General features: G+C 26.7%; 1 protein-coding gene across 2 annotated transcripts in view; it reads right to left on the reverse strand.

The window, feature by feature from the left end:
* LOC113557509 (14 kDa phosphohistidine phosphatase) overlaps positions 1–19,700 on the reverse strand; it is a 153,322-nt gene that overhangs the window by 21,618 nt on the left and 112,004 nt on the right. For both annotated transcript variants that reach the window (XM_026963077.1, XM_026963078.1), the window contains exon 3: positions 12,707–12,831. In XM_026963077.1, coding sequence (XP_026818878.1) covers positions 12,707–12,831 — 125 coding nt within the window. The remainder of the gene's footprint in view (positions 1–12,706; positions 12,832–19,700) is intronic.

Genomic DNA, 19,700 nt, shown 5'->3' on the forward strand with positions numbered 1-19,700 from the left:
AAAAATTTTAAAATCTATTCAGCGGATAAGGGTCCGTAAAAAAAGTGTTCAGGGTTCGCCAGTTGGTGACCCCTGGACTATATTATAATGTATTTGCAGTGCGATAGTTGCATTAAGCTCTCCCCCAAACAACAACAGGTTCGGCATGTATTGCTTTTCAACGTATTTGCATAGGTATCGAAATGATTACTAAAACGGTTTACTATGCACCACAACCTTTGTACAAAAAAAAAAAAACTAATTATACGCTGTGTCGCTGCACCGTAAATATGTATGGTTTTTCCGGGTTACTTTTATTAAATTCTATGTAAAAAAAAGATGAAGAGTCGACCAATCATTCGAATGTATTATTACGATCGTATAACTACGGAACGAGTTAACATTAGATATTCAAATGAGAAAATACCTATTGATTAAAAACATGATTATTTAGCAATTATATTATATACGTGTATATTAGAATATAGCCTGCGTTATGTACTAAAGGTATAATGGTATTGATGTATGGTTATTTTAGTTTTCCATTTTATGTAGTAAACACAATACACAAATAATATTAATAATTAAATTAGTTCAAAGGCACTTCAAATTTATGGTAAATAATTTTAGCGATTTTTAAATGTAATGCTTTAAAATTAATTAGTTTACACCGTATGCTTATATAACTCATTTGTATATTTCTAATTAAACGAGTAATTGGAAATGACAATTTTAATAACATATATGTTTTAAACATTCAAACAGTTCTATGACTCAAACGTGTGTAAATTAATTAGTTTATAAAGAAGTTCCCCGCAAATTATATTTGTTTGTATATTATGTATTTATATGAATGTATAATATACTGTACATAGCTGTCGCCTTAAATATTATTATTAACTTAACACGATGGTAATGATTCATAACTAATATTATCTTCAACAAAATATGTTTATAGAATATTATGCTCTTTCTTTCCTTAGCTTAACGATCCATGTAAGACCTGAGCTGCCACAAACAATTTTCACCATCTTTCCTATTCAATAGCAGGTCAACTGACACATTTCTTTTCGACATTTTGATATCTTTATCGTATTTTTCCAAGACAGAAACGAGATGTCCGTAATCTACCGATTGTTCTTTATTTATGTATGGTTTTTGTTAAAACTTTTCTTATGATATCATCGCCTCCATACACGCCCAAACTATTACGTTCTCTTAATTTTAATATATAACAAAATATCATATTATAGAATATTAAATAAACAATTTATTTTATGTAGTTTCAATTTAAGTGATATTAAGTATAATATAATATATACTTTATTATTCAAATATTTAATCCATTAAAAGTTTGAGTTACTTAAATTGAAAACTAATACTTTGAAAAAAAAATATATATATATATATTTTTATAACAGATAACGTATTTTAATACATGTTTATTTTTAAAATCATGTATGCCTATGTTCATATGATAATTTATGTAATCCATACCATGATACTTTATTCTTTTATGTGCGTAGTTTAATCTCTTCCCGTTTTTACTTGAATTTTTTCTGTAAAACATATTCGTACATCAGCAGTTTTGATTATTTATATTGTATAATTTATAGAGTTATGAAAAAGTTAAACGTAAACAATTGAAAAAAAACTAATACATCTTAAGTGTAAGTATACGCAAAATAGATTTTTTTTCTTCAAAAAATGAATAAACATTGAATATTATTTTAATATTCAGAATTTTTAATAAATTCAAATATTATGTTATTTATGTTATTACATTTTATTTACGTATTAAAATAAAAGAAAATAAGTTACACCATTAAATATGTTAAGTTTTTTGTAAATTAAAAGAAAAAAATTATTTGTTTAATTCATTGATAGAATAACTAAAATAACTTAGTTATGTGTACTCAATTAGTTTTGTAAATTTTAGAGCACTTTAATTTTGTTAACTTCAATACCACAAAGTACACAATATAATATGTACATCAGTACATTGTACGCGATGAAATATAACTCATAATTGAATTTAACATAGAAATTTAATGAAAATATATTCTCATAATTTCACTAAATTGATTTAATCAACAATTTATTAATGTTAATAATTTCACAAAAACTAATTAATGACATGGATAGTTTACGTAATCGCGAGTAGTATCGGAAATATAATATAAAAATACCTAAACAGTTTATAATAGGTAAATAATGTAATTATACATAAAAAATTTGTTTTTATCTTTTTGTAAGTACAGTATTACAGTAATACATTTGAAGACTGTTGAATTGTGTAGATACTACCTAAACGATAAAATATTTTGTTGGACTTTCTTATGAGCTTAATTTAATATATTTAACTATTTTACTTAAAAAATATCCATTTATTAAACAAAATTGTAATCATCATATTATGTGATTTGGAGACGAATAAAAAAAAATATATATATATTCATTACGTATAACTAACATGTTGCACAAAATAATGTATTGTACATTTTGTATTTCAACATATTATAATGTAAGTAAAATCGTGACTCTTTTGTAATCTGCATAATATCGTATGTTTAATTATTAAGTATCAAGTTAACAGTATACTAGTATTATAGTAGGTATTCTGGTTATTCATTTTCACGGGAGGACTGTGTAAGTTTGGTTATATTACAATAAATGTATAGTTTTAAATTAAAATTTAATATAGCTGATAATACGTTAGAAGACAAAAGTGTAATGATTTTTTATTTCTCTTGATGTAATACAAAAATTGTATTGATGAATATTATACTACGAAAATGCATCAATTTATAAAATAATTTATTTAGTTGGGCGGACAATATAGGCACAGCACAGTTAAATAACTGAAATATAAGACTTTTTATTTAATACAAGGCTTTATTCTTGTCTTCAATTTACATTACACTGTTGGAATTTGTTCGACTTATGTTTTATTTTTGCACTAGTGCCGTTCGACATTAATTTTAATGAGAGATACGTAATTAATAGTTATTTGAATACTAAAAATTAAAAACTCGAGATTTCATAATGCAATATTCTTGCTCAGTTTTTAGTAAAAGCAACTTTTTTCCACCCCGTTGAAACATTTTTAATTTGTTTATATGATAAAGGGCTTTTATATACTTATACAAATTACAGTAATTTATTATGAAATTCTTTGAAGGTTACATACTTTAACGAGTAATTATTTTTTAGAATACATAAGAGCCGACTTTTCATCAAGTTACAAAATAAAAAAAGATGATTTTTTTCCAGTGAACTATATTTAAAAGAAATTGTTCGAAATGTCGAGCGGTTTCCACTCACATATATATATATATATATATGTTATATGTTTATATATTATAAATATAATTTTATTGAAATTTATCAGTTAATGTAGCAATGTAGATATACTGAATTATTCTTTAATTAGACAATACTCATTATTTTAAGCTATTATAACATTTTTGAAAACATTTTATAACAAATTTTCAGTTGAAATAAAACAAATTTTTTTACTTTTTTGAATGATAGGATACGTTTTTTTAAAATTCATTTTCTAAAGCAAAATATTGTTTTTATTATTTATAATATTTGGAGTATTATAATATACAGGGTGTAACTCGTCTATTTGACAAATGTAATAATGTATAAAAATCGAAATTTTGACTAGTAGTTATAAATATTTAGAGTTCAGGTAAGGGTTGAGAAATTGAACAAGATTTAGCGGGATATCTCTGTACCTCATCACTATTCCATGCATCAAAACTTCAAATATTTAACTTTTAAATTACTCGTCCAAATTAAAATTTGTATGTATCGATGTTCTGTTTCAGAATATGAAATTAAAGATATATGTTACCATTAAAATATGTAAACATTTTTAAAAATGTTTTCTATTTAACTGGAAATTGCGTAAACATTTTTTTTTCTATTAAATTAATAGATTACAAAACAATGAATGTTGTTTGATAAAAGAATCGCTCTGTATATATGTGTATGTATCAATCACAGTTTTCAATCAGTTAATAGTGAATCAATTCAAATATAGTACCACGAGCGATTAAATTAAATTGCATGCCAAACGGAAATGATTTTTGCGGAAGACTGTAATTTTGTTTGACTATAAATTACGCGCGTTTACGAGTACAGACAAGACAACATTTTACATTAATAGTTAGTGGAAAATATGTAATACGTTTTGGAAGGTTAAATTTTGTATATTGTGTATTTTTTTCAAAAGAAAACATAAATCATAACGTTGAGTGTGTGTATAGTTATAGATCAACGCGAATTATTACATCGTTTGTGGAGTGTTCCATTTACCAAGTAGTTCAGCTTATTACATTCTATAGTATACATTTTACGATCACAACGAGAGATGTCCGTAAAAATTTGCAGTACAGTATAGTGACCGAGATTGTATAATGTTTGTTTATCATATACAGAAATCACGTGTACTTAAGCGCATATATCGGATATTACGGTCGTTTCGCTTGTTGTAAGATATATACACACACACACACACACACACACACACACTTACTATGTATACTATTATATACAGGGCGATTTTTTTAACATTATTCATTGGACTAGTCAATTTGTTACTATTTTTTGTTATTGGCAATTTTTTATGTTTTTTTTTTTACTGTACAAATATAACCCATATTTTTATTTCAAACACTGAAAATCAACAAAAATCGACCAGGGACATGGTGACCGCGTTCCGTGTTAAAGTACACACAAGCATACATACATAAAGATATAAATACATTTTTATATTACATTTACGATAAAAATCCAGCGAAGAACATTGTGTCAGTGACAACGATCGTAAACAATTCTCGTCTCGTTTGACGCTATGAAACCCGACCAGTTTTTTTTACGTGTCTGACGATACGACGTACTAGTGACACAATTAATAGCCATCCGATACATATTAACACAAGTACTTCTACTGACAAGCAGGTGAGAGGGTATATGTTATGCTCCCGGCGGAATAGATTTGACGAGAACAGAATAAAACAAACCATATAAACAACACGAGCGCAATAAACACAATTACATATTATCATGATCATAATAATTCGTGTGACGTGCGACTACATAATATATCCGTATATGTTAGGTATAAGCAAATTTTTATTATTCTACACGATCGGTAAACGAGTATTATGATATTTTTCTTCGAATACGTTTTTGTTTTAACGAAATTTTATATAAACAGACATATATTATACACAGTAAATACGCATACACCGTGTCAAAAATGTAATACAGATAAACACAATTGCACATTTTCATTTTGTTGAAATAAAGAAACGTAAATGTAATGGTGGAATAAAAAATACACAAATGCCAGACATATAATATGCGGTGGAAATATATGCATATTTGTGGGGTGGAATTTTTAATAAACTTATAGGAGCAAAGCTTTTTGTTTGTTAAAAGAGCTTTTATATGAATTCGGCAAAATGCGATTAAACAATCTCGTATCATAATAATACACTCTGTTCTTTTGTAGATAGGTAATACCAAACAAGCTACACAAAACTGCTGCAGTGACTGGATGTAGAGAGCACTCGTCTGGTTTCGATATTTTTAGCGAGGTATAATTTATTTTAATATTTGAAGCAGAAAACACGTCAATATAATATTTGAAAAGCTCGAATATGGTTACTATAAATAATATATATGTTGTCCTTATAATTTTAAATTTCTAGTGAAGAGTTTAATTGAATTAATATTTTTAAAACGATGGTAATTAGTAATTACTAATTAGTAGTATATTATTGCGGTTATGATGTAAACATAAATACGTATGTATATGTATACAATCATTGTTTATCTGTGTAATATAATCAATACAATGTAATATAATAAGCGTAAATGATAGTTGGAATTATTTTTTTACATTTTAGTGATAGTTAAAGCTGCCCATTGACGCGCTCTTCTTCTGTTCAAAAAAATAATTAATTTAATATAATTTAATGTGAATAAATTGTTCCGGAAAATTTACATGGAGGAATTTGAAATGTACAGCATTAAGTTTTTTTTTTGCAAATAACTACTACGTAATTTGTTTGAATTTTTTTTTGACCTTATTCAGAATTTGTTTGACATCGGTTCGACCGGAAAATTGATTGTCCATGTGAGATATTGAAGAAACGTTTTCACGTTATATGAGGGTGTTTTTAATTTTTTTTTATGTATAAATTTAATATAGAAGTGAAATTGTTTTTACTATAATATATACTATATATTATGAAAATTTGTATTAGAATATATTATACATTTTATACATATTCCAATTTTAAAAGGGTTAATATTTTGTTAAACTGTATTCGACAAATTTGTAAGGTACTTATAATGATTGATATTAATACATTATAAAATATTAATATGTAGAATGTAAATATACTTCGTACAGTTATACTAACAGTAATTTATAATTAGCAATCATAAATGGAAGTTTTCATTTTTACAGTACCAGTATACTTGGGTAAAATATTAAGAAAAATATTGTAAATTAAAATATTGTAAACAAATAATACTTATTTTAGCTAATGTTAAAATATATTATAACTGTGATAATTTATGATTTACAATTTAATAATAATAATATTAAAATAAAACATTTGATATTTATATTATAAATGTCTGAATATGTTATTCGGAATACTAACCAAGTCTGCTTCCTAGTATGATTATGTTTTGCATTATTGATTCGATTATTTTAGTTGAAACATGTGGTATGTAATTATGGTATGAAATAATAAAATTTAGTTATACAACTTTTATGATATATTTTTTAACGAAAATTCTCAGAACATATTCATTTTATACATAGGTATAACTAAAATAAATATGAGAACAGTTTTAATTTATATTAATGAATGCCATAGAAAATCGATTTTCCAGTTAAATCGATGTCAAACAAATTCAAACCAATTATGCACTAATACTATTCATAAATACAAATTTGTGACGGTAGTTGGCTGGGAAAACGTATGTCCTTATTGCGAATGTATATTATATTATTTAAATCGAATTTAATTTTTATATAATAATTCTTGCATAGATTCTAACGCTAATGCCACGAATAAAAAATATGCATACACTTACACCTTTATTTTAAAACCTTAAGCGACTCCGTATAATAATAAATAACAGCAAGTTTTATTCCGCTTATAACCGAAATAGCATACTTGTTGTATTATAGTCATAGACCCATAGATGATACGATATTCAACAAATAATATAGTAGTATAGTAGTATCTACTCATAGAAAGCCCCAAAGTAACTTGAGTAGTAGTATGATGGTCAAATATGGTTATTGGTTATAGTGATGTTTGTCAATCATTCAATTTTTAATTGACATGTTTTGAATATAATTTTTTTAAATTGTTGTTACGTACCTTACATTTTTATAAATATGTTATCGTTCAATTTTTAAGCATAGTTGAATAATATTATATAAATATAATTTGTTTTTGTATTTATATTTTATCAATCACTTTAATTAATATAGATTTCAGGCGAGGTGTCTGGATGCAGGCGTTAAGAATTACTAATGTCAATAAATGACATAGTCTATATTCTAGACCTAGGCATTTTGATGCTGAGTATAAATTCTATGTATGAAAGTAAGTAAGTACCTACAGTAGTATCAAACTATCAAAGTATCAAAGTAATATAGTATTTAGGTAAAACAATTAAACTTGATTATTCCACAGATATGTCAAGCTTACTATTGTCAATTACCAAAACCTTAAGGTTTACTTTCTTCGTTCAAAATTAATATTTACAGAAATTAGCTAATAATGTTTTATGAAATTTATATTTAAAACCAACTTTTCATTTATTTAAGTTACTTAAGTTATATCTAATAATGTATTGTATGATTGTAAATCATAAATCATTGTGAATTCTACTGTTTAAATGTATATATATTTAATTAAATATTGTATACTATCGTGGTTTTAACTTACAACAATTCAAATAAATTGACAAGATAACAACATATCGCAACCATCGAAAAAAAGGTAACCATAACCAATTTATAGTTAGTCTAAGGCTTTTCTGACACGATACTCCACAGGAGGGGGGGTTGTAGGTAAAATGTATATGACCTATTCTCTATATTCTCTATATCATCTATGATTATAGTACGATTTGATAATGTGTATTTTTATAATAGTTAATTAAAAAAATTACGTATAATTCATCACAAAAGTTTAATTTAGAAACTTTATCGTCATCTTACTAATATTATAATATACACAGTACACGGTGTATTATATTATTATTTTTATGATAGCGTTCGGTGTATACAGCATACAATGTGGCGCCAGTTTTCTCCCGTTTACTTTTGAATACTCTATCGAATTTCTATGTCAAATATAGCGTTAAAGTTCGGTGCGGCGAAGTTACGCTTATATTAGTTACCTCCTTGAATCGGGCCCTGCCGATAGTCTCTCCTGCATATCAATTCGATACCTATGCGTCCTACGAATAACCACGAAAACTCTAGATGACAGGTATAAATCTAAACCTGATCTATATCTATATCTATTATGGACAATTATTGTAGAAATTAGAAGGATTTTTAATGGCTGAGAGTAGGTATACACTTATTTATTAATATATTAAACATAACTATGGTTGTGTGCAGCGATATTCTTATGTGTCTACTTGACGAACAGTCTGACTTAACATTTTAGAACTATTCATATTTGATATTATAGATATTCAGCGTGATCAGAATTTCATTTGATATAAATTGTCTCATATGAATAGGCCAAACAGAGAATGATTTATGGAATTTAAATGCAATAAGACACAATAATTTAAAACAAACTTTTAAGGGTGTTTTGAGGGTTAAACTTTTGAAAATATAATAAGAATGACTACGTTTTATGATATTACAAAAATACATGTATGCGATATAATATTAGAAAGTCCGTCTCATGATGTATTTTAGGGGTAGAAAACTTGAAATGTTAGCACAACCATATTTTTAAATGACTTATACAACTATTCATAATACTAGACTATATAGAAATTCGAAACAAAATTTTAAAGTTTTTATACATGTATTTTAAATGACTATAGGGAAAACCGTTACTACATAAAAAATAACATTAGAAATAATTGTTAGATAGCAGCGGACTGAATAAATGTTCTAGAGAGTTATTGTTGTATTTTTCTGCTTTGTACAATTTTGTACAATTTTTAAAACTATTATTCTGCTATAAAAAGTAGTTTTTTGTAATTAATTAATAAAGCAAACGAATAAATTTATATTTAATATATAAATTATTAAACATTATAAATTAAATGAATTGGAAATATATTAGATGGATGAATAATTGTTATTGGGAGGCCGATGATAATTCATCATCGTATACATAAATTATTGTTGTATTGAACATTATATAAGCCTTAATCGAAACCATCCAATTCTTTTTTCCGAAGGTTTTAATTTATAAATAATAGGATTATGTATTGTACTGAAAAATAAGTTCAAATAAATCAAAGACGTTTTCCACTAGAAAAATTAACATTAATATAAGATTAGCTATTGGATTACACACATTATTGAACAGGCTAATGACTAGAAAATGTCGATCACATAATTCGCATAAATAACGATAATAATTGCCAAATGTCATTATAAATGCAATTAACCATTAGTTTATTTATATAAACCTATTCGGTTAATTAAGTTTTGTGATTTAATTAATAGTGTATTAAAATACCAAGATGAGTTAGTTATCCGCATAAAATAGTTCTATAATATCAATTGGCACTTCATTGCGGTAAAGTATGATGAGTCTGTGACGACCTTTTCGACAGTGTTGCATTCACACGGGCGGTCGATAACACCAGACTGCGTTACAGAATAAAGTACATGCGACTTATGTTTATGACCTTTAAGTATTTTGAGGCTTAATACAGGTAGAATTATGAAACAACGATGAACTTTATTGTTACGGTAACAAAACTCAAAACTTGTTCGTTTAGAAATCGGAAAAAAAACATTATTGTACCTAGTTTACAAATTTTGATTTATTTACTGTGATTTTTAATTTTTAAGAATTTACTAATATAAATAATATACTTAAATATATAGATATTTGATAAAACTTTTAATTTTTTTTTTATGATCAGACAATACATGCATTTTTTTATTATAAATAAAATCTTAAACTGGTAATTAATATTTATTATAAAAGGGTATAAAATACAATTATAATTAATACCTTAATAATAAAATTGTGTTTCAAAGTATCAGTTGTATTCTATTGTACCTATTTAAAAAACACTCGAAATCGTATAACGTCATACAACTGATTAAAATAATAATGTAAATAATCGATGAAAACAAAATCACATTTTCGGTTTCAATTATTATAATTATTTGTTCGCGTGTGCTTTTTATACATTTATGTATTAAGACTATTGCCATTCCTCGTATAGTACTCAAACATATTATTATGATGATGTTGCGTAACGATTGTGTAGACAACGCAATGATTGATGGATGGAGTCCCTGTGAGAATACAATGACGGCAAAAACATAAGACCCACTGACCTCGTATCGTTTATCAATAATTATATTTTTACACACGCACACAATGTTAAAAATCGGTCCTATACGATGAGTACCCTGTTTTTTTAATTTTTATTTTAGAACATTAAGACTTAAGGAATGATGATTGTATTGGTTATTATCATATCATTGAACATGTTAGCCGTGTCCGTTATCATATTTTTGCAGCTAGAATGGTCGTGGTTTAATAATTTCATTATTTTTATCGATTAATGTTTTTTTTTTTAACATTATAGTAATTAAAAAGAAACATTTTATGATTTTTTCATTAGCTTTTTGGTGCAAAGAAAAACTATCGCAAAAAGAAAAACCGGACTCTAATAGAATATACATTAAAATGGTGATGGATTTTTCTTACAACATTTAAAGCACTTATACAAAACATAAATTATGAAAAATTCACAAAAAAAAAAAAAAACAAAAACTTCGTTAACAGATTTTGGAAGAAGTAGAAAAAAAGTTAGAGGTATGTACTACATAATTGATCACAAATTGTGAGTATTTTTGGAATAATTTATAATGGTAGCATTATTAAAATTTTTGCTAATTAAAAATCAAACATAATTTAAATTTTTATCACGATGGATCTAAATAATTTATAACTTTACATTTATATCGACTAAATATACTATAAATATTAAGAACACGAAACTTGAAAGTGATTTAAAAGAATATCAATTTTAAATTTAAATTTATGATTGCATTTTTATGAAGAATAAATAAATATTTTTACCGAAAGCCCATTCATATAATATACATAAAATGTTTTTTTTTACACAAGATAACAACTGTGTTTCTTAAAAGTTAAAATATTTAATCCATTAATAATTTATGAATTTGTAATTCGTATTATATACGCATAATACAAAAGATTTTTATTTTCTGTTTGGCTTTAAATTTAGATAAAATAATATTCAATCGGATTGAGTTTTAATAAGTTGATAACTTTGTTTAGGTTTACTTAATTAAGATTTTTTAGTTACGACAAAAGTTTTAAAAATAAGTTTGTTAATTTTTATTAACGGTTAAAACTGATAGTATGTTAAATTAGTGTTATCAATTAGGGAACAGACTTTTTTTAGTGACCTCGGTTGAAATTAGAATTGTTTATTTAATGAATAATACCCACAAGCCACAAGCTTGCTAATTCAGTTGAGATCTTTTATAATTTAGACGACTATAAAATGGCAAAAAACTTTAATAATAAGACTATTTATATAGATTTTTTTTTTTTTTGTTGCATTTCTACAACAATATTATTATATTATTTATGTAAAAAGATTTATGAGGTCGACCATAAAGTCCAATATTAGCTAAATAAAATAAAATTGGCACAACATATTTTATGTTTCTATCAATGGTCGTGACTAAAAGTAATGATGTAAAATATTTAAAATAATAATCCTGTGAATAATTTTCAAACTTTTACCCAGTAGGACGTAGTTAACCAGAAACTATTATACAAATACTGTTTTTATGCGTTTTTCATTAAGTGATCGAAGTCAGAAGTACTATTATGAATAATTGTACCTACGATCTCCATGCTCATTAATTTCCTATTACTTAAGCAAAATATTTTCAATTTGATACAGTGTAAAATTAGATCGTTTACGTTTTGTACGTTTTAGTATAAAGGGCCTGAGAACGATAAACAATATTAAAAATTATACTTATTTTTGTATCATGTTATATAATTTTTACATTTTCAATTATATTAATTAGATGATAATCAATATATGTGGAATGAATCACCAAAAATGCTAATTTCATTTTTTTCTTTAACGATTCAGCTTTACAAAATCTGTTTTTTGCAATTTTAAAATATAATAGTGTATTTTAAATTTTTTTTTAATTAAAATTGAACTTAAATGTTATTTTAATGTTAAAATACTGGATTGTTAGTATTTTGTGAAGTAATATTTAACACAGACTTGTCATTTTTTAAAGACTTTATTGCAGAAATCAAAGATTTAATAACTATTGAGAACTATTTGGTATATCTAGCCTAAGAAGTATGTTTATCAATAATTTTTAAATATAACATACAACAACAGTCGACAGATATAATACATATATATTTTAAATAATTTTTAGTTAAATTTTACTTACAACAGATGCGCCTTCAACGAGAATGGATTTGTCACCATGTTCCAACCAACCACCGCCTAGAATTCTGGTCGTGACATTTAGTTCATCTGGTTTAACACATTTTTTGAAATTATCATATACGTCAGCTGAAACGAATAAAAATGCAAACTGTAAATATTATTTATACAAAAAAAGTTTTTGATGGCGGTAGTGAGACTTCCTTGGACCAGGCGCTGATCCAAGGGGGGGGGGAATAGCGATAGCTTCATAGACTTTGGTGAATTTTCTAGGATGTCTGTTTTTGGCAGCCGATAAAATGTATTGTCTTGCCGCTAACGTTTTGGCCACAACCGTTTTAATCACCCCCTCAAATATATTTTGGTTCCACGCCTGCCCTGGACAAGGATCATTTTACAATGGACCACATAAAATTACTGAACCGATTTTTCTACATTTTTTTTTTAAATAGTCCTCGGTTTCCGGTAAAGGTTTATAGCTATTAAAATATTAGATAGCCTCACGACTATCACACAACGTATAAATAAAAATAGTTATAAATTATTATTAAAAATCAGTATTTAAGTGAATATATGTCGAGTTGATATTTCGGAAATATAGATTAAAATTTGTATCATATATAACTAAATTATCTTTGAACGCCTTATATTAATTTATCAACAAACGCCCAAATAGACGCAGATAGATGAAATACATATATTTGTGATTTAAATTTAACGGAGTTGAAGACAGGGTAAATCCATGCGCAACCAAATTTAACACTGACGCATTTTATGGGAAATTAAGTGCACAAGGAAAGGTAGTATATTAATATACTTACAAACGAAATTAAACTAGGACAATTTATAACATCAAACAGATTTTTCATGTCAACAGAATCTCAATCGGACGAGATATCGCATAATATCGTATTTATTTACGTGCGTGGACTTAGTCCCTTATTATTGGGGTCAATGGAAGCTCATTGATCGTGGGCGAGGGGCAGTTCTTGAATTGTCGATCTTAGACCTCAACTGGCTCAACCACATGGTCCGACTCAGTCCGAAGAATTTATATTATATTTTGTATTTATAATTAAAATTTGATATTTGTCCCTCATCACTTCAACTCATTTTATTTACACTCATATATGATATAGCCAACCTGTGGGGCAACCGGTATTTTTTCAAGCAGGGTGTCCGCCAGTAGCGTATACAGTTGTTCCGCTATTTCAGATGAAAACTATTTAATACTTTTTTCTAAAATTGCGGTTTAAGGAGGGTGTCCAGACACTCAAGACAACTCTTCTTGGTTGCATCACTGTTGTCAATGAACAGTTATATGCAATATGACTCGAGAGTTATTCATTGTAGGCATTCGTGCGGAAAACGATATGCCGATTTTCAGTAAAACACAGGGAATATAATACGAAATAATAACAGGTATGTATAAAAAAATTCTACGAGTATATAACATTACATTGTATACGGTTTTCCGTCAATCGAACGAAGGCCTTTAATATATATATAATATAATATTATAGCTTAGTTTTGTGTTACATATAATAGATACCGGTCGAATCATGGCGGTTCAGCGCGGTATAATACAGAGTACGCGGTTTCCATTGCAGCCCGCGCATTGAACGGATGATAAGCTAAGAATTAAAAGTGTAAAAATCATCGCACGAACGATGTGAAAACTGTATCGACACATTTTACTTATTTAGGCATTGCTATAAAGATCAGATACCGGTACTTTAAACAGTGACGGCCCGTGTGTAAAAATGCAGGAGAGACTGAAGATTGAAACTTATATAATAAAATAATACAGGGCGCGGAGTAAAACTTAAAGGTGCAGCGTAAAGCGTACAGTGACGTGTCGAGTGATGATGGGCGGTGTATCAACCGACGGAGTTCAATTTAAGAACCCAAGACACTTCTTAAATAGCATAAAAATTCTGAAAAATTGAAAATATGGTGTTTATGTGTATTCCAAACATTATAATTATTTATTAATTTATTACTAAAAGAAAATTATACATATTAACTGATTAAGTTTATTGATGTTCTCAGAAATAAAATTAAATGAAAACATCAGTTAGTTATAATAGTAATATATTTATATTTTTAACAATAATTAGTGTGTTAATAATTAACTAACCTAATTTATTAATACTACACAAGATATTTCTCTGAGTGTATATAGCAGTGGTTTTCAAACTTTTATTGTACACCGTACATTTCAAAAAATTTTTACGGCACACTGACCTTTTTTTTTAGATGAACAAAATTGTTTTGAATTAATTATAATTATATAAACATTTAATAAAAAATGTGTGATTGATGGGCTAACAAATATTTTTTAATTCTTGGACGAAAAGTTGACACATATCCGCATTTTCTAATATCATAATTCAATGCAATCGGTAATTTATGGGAAAACCACGGCACACTTAGTGGATACTCGCGGCACCCAGTTTAAAAATCATTGCTATATAGTATATGCTATATGGTTTAATGTTTTACCGTGTAGCAGAGAAAATATTAAATAGCACGCTACGTTCACTAGTGATTTACATTTTTTTCGAAATTTTAATCCCTAAACATTATATATGCATAATGCATTTAGAATATTCGTGTCACGTATTAACTAAAGGTACCTATCGTGTCGTGTGCAACTTATTTTATTTTTAACTATAATTCTAATATTTTTCCCAGTTCACGTACGGGAAACGTTAGTATTGTAGACATCGTGTGTATGTCCATCTTCATAGGTAGGTGATCATTTATTTTTGATCAAACTATAAACATTATTGAATAGCCTTATGTGTATTTTCTTATCGCGGAGACAAAAATTGATGTATATATAATATTGGTTACGGTCACACAAAATATCTAAGTCGGAAGAAAATTATAATTTTAATAAGTATATTCTTCACCAGGTGTACATGATACTTACGTATATGTTGTACTTACTCGTACACTCGTGGTTATTAGTGTTATTACTACGGTTATAATGTTATGAAGTTTTGTTTATAAACATTTGTTTGGTTGATAATAATTAAATAAACGTGTATGTGCATACCCGTCTCACAAGAATCATTATAGTTCTAGATCGGCTTTTAAACTGCCGACATTTATCTCAAATCGGCAAGTCTTGTACAATAGAATTATTCAAAGCATCAGCTACAACGGGCGTGGGTCATTGCTATAATTAGAAAAATGTCATACAATTGAGTATCTATTTGAAAATCATCTGGAGTATATGATGGTATTAGCGAATTACAGAAGTTTAAATTAATTTCACTGATGGACAGTAGTTTTTCGGCTTTGTTTTATCGATCTGCATCACCGTTTCATTAAAAAGCTTATCGGGTTCTTTTAGTTCCCCGTTCTGTGAATATTTTGTATAGTACTTAAAACATTAAAAGGAATCTCGAGAATAAAACTAATCCTCATATTGTTCTAAAAGTAAGGCTTTACAATCATCAAAAAAATCTCATTTTTCCCGAAAAGTTTACAGATTGAAATTGGCGACACGACAATTTCTATGCCATTATAATAATGAGATTTGTATTTGAAACGATGTGTCATCATTTATTTTAAAAATGTATGATAAATTGTAGAATAAATAATTTTTAAATAAATACCTGTTTTTTTACAATAAAATTTAAATAACACAGATGACATTTTAGTTTCAGACATACTCATAGTGTGAACAATTTTTAATTCATCAATTTTAAATTTATTTAAAATACTTAAATCGACTACAGTTAATATATATATAAACTATTATATTACAGTGTATTTTTTAATTATTTTGCAAATTATATATTATATTTATTAAAAATAAAGGAGATATTTGTATTATAATAATATTCGATTTAATTGTAAGTTCAGTCACTTTTATTATTTAAAATAAAATAAAATTTACAATTATTGAGCCGCAATAGCCTCAACTTATGTTGACAGATCACATACCATTAACTAAAAAAAATACGTTTTAAAACTGTAGATAATAATTATATTTAAAATTTTGCTACAAGACTAAATGTCGATTTATAAGTCATCACAATCCAATCATATAGTTTTTAAATGACTATACTTGATTCTCGCAAAAAGTTGTGTCCAGATAATATAGGTATATACTTATTTGTTAATTGATTGCAATATTTCTGTTTTACATTTACTACCACAAAGCTCATAATATACTCATCAAATATTGTAATGAAACATTTTTATTTATTTAATTAAAAGTAGTAATTTTTATGGAATTTAAATCATAAAGGTATAAAATACTTACTGTAAACAAAATTATTACTATGTATTTAGTTTGTTAAATTCGATACCAGTGATGCTATAAGAATAACTATTTTATAAATAATTAAAAATATAATAGGATAATATGTACACTATTTAAAACTAAATTGTTTTCCTTCCTAATTAGTTTATGACTTATTTATATATATATAAAAAAAAAAATTCAATATTTAATGTCGATAAATTTTGAAAGGAATTTGGCAAACAATAATATGTGATTCGTTATGAACTAATTTAAAATTAATTTATGACTTTATATAATATTAAATTAGTTCATAACGAATCACATATTATTGTTTGCCGAATTTCCTTCAAAATTTATTGACATTAAATATGGCATTTTTTTTTTTTGTTTGGGGGGTGTCCAGACACCGTGGAACCCCCTCAAAATACGCCACTGCAAGAACAATGAGTTTATATTAGACGCGACGAGTACTACCGTACGGTAACCTGACTTTAATACAATACCCCAATCATACTTTTACGAAATGTAAAAACAAATAAAAAAACTGCACTTCTGAAGTATATTAGACCGGAAATATTATTAGCTGCTTATACACAGTCTGTGATATTATTTCGGCAATGGTGATATCATCTTTGCCAGTTAGGCCGCTAAAAATTAATGGATTTTTCTGTGGATACAAGAAGATTTGCAACACGTTTCAACAATAGAAAAATATCACTTTGATGTCGTCCTCTGCGAAATACTTCTTCGACTTTCGGAAAACTTTTGGAAGTTTTAAATTAATTGTTGTAAAATGTTCAGCTCAGTCAGCAGAGCGCTTCAACGACAATTAATATCAGTTTCTTAAAAAATGTACAATCATATCCAATTATCCAAGTGCGAGGTAATACGACTAACTGAAGTCAAGAAAATACAATAGTACGTATTAATATATTATAATGTAAAAAAATCGTGTTGGGTACCTGATCATGTATGTCGTCAATTAAATATTTTATTAACGTTAAACTAATAAACCAATGCTTACTAATGCTTAGTTTAATAAAAAGCTACATGTGTTTGAAGTATATTTTTAGTTTTACTAACACTCAAAATATAATAAACTAAAATGTTTGGTTTCGTGTACCAACTTAAATATTTGAAAATCCAATTGATATAAATATTTTAAAAGTTAAATTATTAATTTCCATAAATCATTCACGCAGTTGGGCATGTTTTGAAGTTTACGAGGTACAGGGCAGATTGGTAAATACATGGGCAGGTGCGGGAAAGTACGCGGTGAGCCAATCTGTAAAATAATATACTAAAAGTAGAAACCTAAAATGTAATTTTATTCACTGAATATCAAATAGTTTGTTTTGGTCAACTTTTTTACGATTCGATTAAACTTCAAAACACCGTTTTTTTGTTAGCCGCACCTGTAGTGAGTTTGATGTTATGATGCTATTGTAGAGTGCATATTATAGTTTTGTTTTTCTCGATGTCTCATGTTTATCGAATGAATTGTTAAAGACAATTTGTCAGCAAACATCGTATAGCTTGGCACATTGCTAATTTTTGCACTATAGGTATTGGAAAGAGATGGTTCAACGATTATCCGGTGGCGAGAGAGTCGTAAACGGATCGGTTTTGACGTCAGTGAATACCTACTAGGAAAAACCTAATTTCTGTGCTTGGAAGTATAACGATATCGTATTAAAAAAAAATATATCATATTATTTAAAATAATATTATTATGTAAACCTTACGTAGTAGACGACGATGTACGGCGTGTCTCATTGGGAGTTGCTTAGAAATTGGTCGCGTCACGCACCTAGTGACGGTGGTGGGTTTTGTTTCGTATTTTCACGGTTCGTTGTAAGTGTACAGGATGATCATGTTGATTTTGATATTAATTTTATTTTTTATTCAGAAATTTTTTTTAAAATATATGATGACGTACTTTTGATTTTCAAATGGTTTCTTTTAACTTACTATTGTTTTGAATTCTAAAAGGTAGTATTTTTTCAGATTAAATCGTATAACAAACGCAATGCGTATACAAGGCGATTCATCTATTACGTTGAACCACACATATTGCATTATTTCAAAATCATTTAAAGTTGTTGATTATATTTCTTTAACATGTAAATGATAAAAATAAAAAAAATGTACTAATATTATATAATTATTAATCATATTATATTTTAAGATTTTTTATTTTTTATATATTTTTAATTTCATATTACAAAGTAGAATATTCTTTGAAATGATTTGATATGTATAAACATTAAACACTATAAATCTAAATTTCGGATAGACATTTAAACTTTAAGTTTAGATGAGTTGAGTAAGTGGACTATCATTTTACGGAGTACTTTTATATCGCTACACTTCGTTTATATATGCTTTAAATACCTATAACAAATAAAACAGTAGTACGAAATTTGATTTATACACATCAAAATACTTTTGGTTTAGAATAAGAAATCAAATATGTATGTTGTTATTCAAAAAGTTATAACGATAAAAATGGTTTTTTTTTTCGATTGTAAATTGAATTAAACTAATAATTTCAAAAATAGGTCATTGCACTTGAAATAATGACTGGTTCGTGATAAAACAATCACCCCCTATAATTAATGTCAGCTATTACATTTGTCCAATATATGTAAAAGATTCAACACATTCATATGAAAGTTTTCAGATCACATATAAATATCTATTTCATAGAATACCGTGTTCGCTGTTATAATAG

Source organism: Rhopalosiphum maidis, chromosome 4, assembly GCF_003676215.2.
Source record: "Rhopalosiphum maidis isolate BTI-1 chromosome 4, ASM367621v3, whole genome shotgun sequence".
NCBI classification, from domain to species: Eukaryota; Metazoa; Arthropoda; class Insecta; order Hemiptera; family Aphididae; genus Rhopalosiphum; species Rhopalosiphum maidis.